Genomic DNA, 6,087 nt, shown 5'->3' with positions numbered 1-6,087 from the left:
CATGTAAAATATATCACTCAATGCACATTATAATGTCTTCTATGAAAACTCTAATCCTCTTAATCTTCATCGAGGCATAAACATCCAGTATGTTGTCCAGCTTTCATCCACCCCCTGCAGATATTACACGGACGTTTTCATTCAGATTCAATGAACATTTAATCACTTACAGAGCAGATATAAAGACACAGCTCACGGCCCTCTAGAGACTGGACTTGCAGCGTGCTCCTTGAAAGTGTTGTAATTAACACTGGACAGAGCACCAAATGTGTACGCCTAGGACTAAAGGCCGACTGAGCAGACACAATGCTGGCTTGCCCCGTGGTACATGACAGGAGAAAGGCAAAGCGGTGCTTACATGGTGTGAATTCAGGTGGCCTGAGTGATTGGAGAGATAGAGGGTGTGTGTGTGTGTGTGTGTGGGTGGGGGGGTGGGTACAAATCTCTCTTAATTCAGACATTGCCAAAATGGTCATTTGTCCCTAAGTGAGATGAATGAGGCGAGTGGTTGAGTGACTGGCTGATCGAACGGATTGGGGATGTGAGGAAATTGAGTTGACTGACCCATCACGGGCAGGACAGGTGGGGGGTAGGGCAGAGCAAAAGAGGGAAACATGGGTGTAACACCTGGCCTCCAGGAAACAAAAGGCTGTTTGAACATCTGAATTACATAAGATTATACTGTTTATTTTTAGGCGGGTATCTGGAAATTAGAGTCACTGTGAAAATACTTTTAAAAAATGCTTCATTATTCACACTGACTGGCTACTAACTAAATCACAAATAGTTAAGATTTTCATTTTAACATTTTACTTTAAATCACAAAATTTAGCAATTATAGGCAGTATATAAAACATATAAATGGTTTATAACATACCATAATGTAGTTGCAAGCAGATATAAGTGTTTAATTGTATGTATTTGTCAATAATACAACAATACAGCAATAACAGTTGTCATAAATAATGTAAATAATATAAAATGTCTTCATAAGAGAATTTATCATTTTTGACAAGTACTTTAATTAATAAACACTTAAAAATAAACACATATAGCTGTGTACAGCTGTGTAATTAAACATCAGAATCAGAATCAGGGGGAACTTTATTGCCAAGTAGTGTTTTACACACACGAGGAATTTGCTTTAGTGATAAGGTGCTACACACAGACAAACACACAGTTGACATAAATAAATCTAGAAATATATAAATATGGAATAAACAATGCAAGTTATATAAGAATAATAAAAAGAATAGAGAAAAATAAGGCAACTATTTGCAGAGAAAGAACAACGTCGCAGATATTTACATGTGCATTGTTCCGGGTTTGTGTTGTGCAGACGTATTGCAACAGAAGAGAATATTGTGTAGATACATAAATTGACAATATAAAAATATAGAACATCAACGATTAACAATTAACAGCAAATATGTGCAATGTATTGATCAAATATTTGTTCACTGCTTTTAAATGGACTTAAAGCAAAGTGTTACAGATTGTCCTTTCCTTAAATAAACTTATAAACGCTGTAGACAATTGACAATTATTTTTTTAATTAATTCTTTATTATATATTTAAACAACAAAACAAATAAACAAACAAATATATAACAGCTTTAGACTAACCATACATAGAATTGTGTCCAAAAAAACAAAAACAAAGTCAAAACACAGGTAGATAAAACACACTTTCTGCTCTCCTAGCTTAGCCTATATCCATCCACTGACAGATTCATCTTTACAGAAACTCAGTTAGTAGTCTATTCTAATTTCAAGGTTTAAGGATTAATGTCCCAGGTCAACCTTTATAAATAGCTATTCATTTCAATTCAGTTTTATTTATATAGCACCAAATCATAACAGAAGTTCTCAGAGGGCACTTTTCATATAGAGGTAGAGACAGCACTCTTTATTTTGTTATTTACATAGACTGAATAATTACCACCTTGAGTAAGCACCTGGCAACAGTGGCAAGGAAAAACTCCTTTTTAACAGGCAGAAACTTCAAGCAGAACCATTTGACATGTATACATATATCTCATGCACTGAATATTTATGTATTCTTTAATGTTATGGGGTTTTGTTGCTTTTAATAAGGAGTGCTAATTATACTGTGGAATATCAATAAATTCCAAGAGCCATCGGCACATGAGCAGTTAAGATTTTCTGTATAAAACATATTCTTACGTGTTGTAGACAGTTCCCAATTCTGAGTCACCATAACCTTGTGTAAATGTTGCCTGTTCATTATTTGCTCAAATTGACTAAGCTTTTGGAAACAACAACAACAAAACAACAACAATGTCCATTCAGTAGCTATTCTGGAGCTATTGACAGTTGTTCATGATTAACTTTCCATTTTTTATATTTTCTAATATTGAGTCTTTAAAGGTACAGTGTGTAATATTTAGGGGAATCTATAGTCAGAAATGCAGTATAATATCCATAACTATGTTTTCAGTGGTGTATAAAGACGTTACATAATGAGCCATTATGTTTTGATTACCTTAGAAAGAGCTATTTCTATCTACACACACCACGGGTCCTCTTACATGGACATGGCTATGTTGCGCAGCCATGTTGCCACAGTAGGCCAAACCGACAAATGGCTCTACAGAGCGCGTTTCATCACTTCACTGAATATGTAAGAAGAAGAAGAATTAATAGTAGTAGTAGTCGTCCTTTGGTTTATTAGAAGTAAGAAGAGAAGTGAAATTTGGACAAATGGACGGCAACACGTCCTGAGGGGGCATTCATGTGGTGGTGTTTTTTTTCCCCTTCAATCTTAATTGACATAGGAGGTTTACATATTTTGCTAACATGTAATTTGTAATATCGTTATGACAGTTAGTTTGCTGTCCATGTAGAGTGAACTAATTATAATCCAACACATCTTTTTAGTAGCGTCCATATTGATTCCACATTAGAAGAAGAAGATATACTTTATTTAATCCCCAAAGGGGAAAATCAGTCACTCACTCTGTTATTATGTTAGTATACACACAGGTCTGAAAGACACACACATGCACAAACACGACCCATAGCAACACATGGAGAGATGTCAGAGTGAGGGGGCTGCCAGTCAGTACGGCACCCCGAGCAGTTGGGAGTTCAGGAGCTTGCTCAAGGCCTCCTTTGGCAGTGCCCAGGAGGTGAACTGGCACCTCTCCAGCTACCAGTCCACACATTCCTAGCCTAATCCTTACGGACTGAGCTACTGCCGCCCCATTACGACTTAAGAGCACATGAACACCCACTGAAGAAGAATGACTTCACAATTCAGGAAATGGGACCGTCCAAGGAGCACGTGGATGTACCGTGAGCCGCTTGTTGCAATTCACAACCCTCACCACTAGATGCCACTAAAACTTACACACTGAATGTAGATTTTAACATCTACATTATCATGTGATCAATCCATCAATCAATCAACGTTATTTGTATAGCACAAATACAACAATATATGTCAAATCATTTTTCAATATGGAAACAACTTTTAGATTTTCTAATATATAGGTACAGCACATATGTCATAAGGCAAAATACGTATTGAGTATGTACGCATGTATAGGTACATACTACATATGTATATATAGAGATATATATATGTGTATATATATATATATATATATAATGTTATAGAGATGTACACAGACGTCAAGGCATCATTAATAGTTAATCGCTGGTGCAAGAGAAACTGAGATCAGCAAGCACGTGTCGTGTCTTTGCACCCTGACGTTCAGTGTGGCCAAGTTCACGGTGGTATATTTCAGTGGTAGATTACTCTGGCATGTTGCTCTTATAACAGATGACAAAGAATGCAGCCCTCTCAAATGACACTCATTGGCAGCCAGTCACTCACATCCACTGTCAGAGAATAACAACAATGCTGCCAGTGGAGAGCATGGAGGTTGTACAGTAAGCCATTTGCCAGTGCTGAAAGAATGTTTTAGGTGGGTCAAACCCTTTTTATTCTCAAGTGGTCAACGGGCAACGTGTTAAAGTTGGATCTTGGTTTTGGATTCCTGTATTTATTGGCAAGAATGAATACTGCATTTTCCATTTTTCATCTAGCTATTCTAGCAGGTAAGAACTTATTTAAAACTAAAGAAAATGTGTTTTGGTAATATGTGGAAATACATGTCTTTATAGCTTTATTTGATTTACTTTTAGTGTTTAAAGCATGATTAAGTTAGAAAAAGCTGAATTCTAAAAAACTATTACTAAACCCTATTTTCGTTAATTAGGTTTAATGAAACTGCTCTCAGGTCAGTGTAAGCGGTTCCAATTCAAACAGCAAAACTAATGAGCAAATGTAAATTTTGTGCAGACCGGCTCTTTGATTGATAAGGGCATGTGCACTGTTTTCATTTTGCTTTTCAACCTTTTGTCTGTCTGTCACCATATAAAGTCACCTGCATAATTATGTTCAGTAGAGTCCTAAGTTTACCTTGTGGAATGTCTCGAGAATCGTTCAACCATTCAAACAACATGTTGCTGTAAAATGACCTACTTTTCAAGGTCAGCTGAAAAATGAAAGCGGATCCTGCTCTAGCTTGTGACGCACATGTAGCAGAAAAAGCAAAAGAACATCTCTTACAGGAGAGCTATCACATGTTTGAATTCAGTAATGCCAAATTTAGACCCCAAATCCGACACAGTGGGTACACCCAAATACGTATATACATTACATTTGCAGAACATGAGCTTGAATGCAATTTCTTCTTGACTATCTCTGTTATATAGCCAGGGAACTTTCACGCATTCACAACAAACGTACACACAAGTAGGTCAGTTTAGCCTACTTAATTAGTGGGTCACATCTATTTTCAACTCCTATTAAATGTTGCTATTAAATGGATGTTCTTAAAGCAATATTCTACTTTGGCACAACATGATCATTTTCCAGCACACTCAAGAGGCTCCTTGAGGAATAAAGAAAGCCATATGTCACACTCTTAAACCTTAAATTAAAGTAAACAACTATGAGCTTGTATTTGCTGTCTTCTTTATTCTAGGTGCTGCTTGGGCCTCCTCCGATGAAACGCGTCTTGTCAAAACAATTTTCACTGGCTACAATAAAGTTGTCCGTCCTGTCAATCACTTCAAGGACCCGGTGGTTGTTACTGTAGGCCTTCAGCTCATCCAGCTCATCAGTGTGGTGAGGTCTCATGTCACACACGATATCACCCCAACTGTATTAAGATTCATTGTAATCAACTGTCTAAACATATTTATCTGGATTCACAGGATGAGGTCAACCAGATTGTCAGCAGCAATGTTCGACTGAAACAGGTTTGATACATGTGTTCATTTATCATTAAAGAGAGACCACCATATCCACAATGTAAAAATTTAAATGAGTAAGAAAGAGATGGACAGAAATACATCATCTTGCTAATTATAAATAGCCCAGATGCAAACAAAATGTATCCTGATGCCAAGAAATTCATTTAAAATATATAAATATTTGACTTAAGTTGAAAAAATTTAAATTTGAAGAGAACCAATGCTGTTTTTTCTTTCAATTGTTTCAATTGTACAATTTCAATTGTACAGTTTTGGATTGTACCGTACTAATTGTTCTGTTTTTTCTGTTGTACCAGAGAATCAATATATGTTGCACTATATATAATGTGTTTTGTTTTTTCTTCACAAAATAGAGAATTAAGAATGGCTGCCATTGTTGAAGTAGTTTCCATTGTTCTGTGTGTTGTAGTAGACCTAAATTTATTAGTTATGCATTTTAATAAATTTATGAGAATTGATACCCAATTATGAATTAAAATTCATAAAATCAAAATTTCCTCATTAAGGGCACCACCGGAGTTGTTATAATCCTAGAGTCTCCGGACCTCTAGGTAGTTTTGAATAATTATACAATTATTACTAGTGATCAGTTAGTTAATAATCGCTCAATTATCTTAAATCAGTCAGTCAGTCTCATATCTAAAGGGTCAATTCTCTTGGCAGGAACTATAAATAGGCATCACACACAGCTCTTGATTATATTACAGTGAATTTATTCTCTAACTAAGGTGATAAAAAGATGGTTGGATACAGGGAACATAAACATTTGCTGAACAAT

General features: G+C 36.0%; 1 protein-coding gene across 2 annotated transcripts in view; it reads left to right on the top strand.

The window, feature by feature from the left end:
* The first annotated feature begins 3,895 nt into the window (after nucleotides 1–3,895).
* Nucleotides 3,896–6,087, top strand: part of LOC123974364 (acetylcholine receptor subunit alpha-like) — a 21,995-nt gene continuing 19,803 nt past the window's right edge. For both annotated transcript variants that reach the window (XM_046055001.1, XM_046055000.1), the window contains exons 1-3: nucleotides 3,896–4,085; nucleotides 5,018–5,160; nucleotides 5,250–5,294. In XM_046055001.1, the coding sequence (XP_045910957.1) occupies nucleotides 4,043–4,085; nucleotides 5,018–5,160; nucleotides 5,250–5,294 (231 nt within the window). In that variant the 5' untranslated portion in view covers nucleotides 3,896–4,042. The remainder of the gene's footprint in view (nucleotides 4,086–5,017; nucleotides 5,161–5,249; nucleotides 5,295–6,087) is intronic.

This window comes from Micropterus dolomieu, linkage group LG07 (genome assembly GCF_021292245.1).
Source record: "Micropterus dolomieu isolate WLL.071019.BEF.003 ecotype Adirondacks linkage group LG07, ASM2129224v1, whole genome shotgun sequence".
Lineage (NCBI taxonomy): Eukaryota > Metazoa > Chordata > Actinopteri > Centrarchiformes > Centrarchidae > Micropterus > Micropterus dolomieu.
Note: the sequence above shows the minus strand (reverse complement) of the source record. Positions and strands in the feature narration are given on the sequence as shown.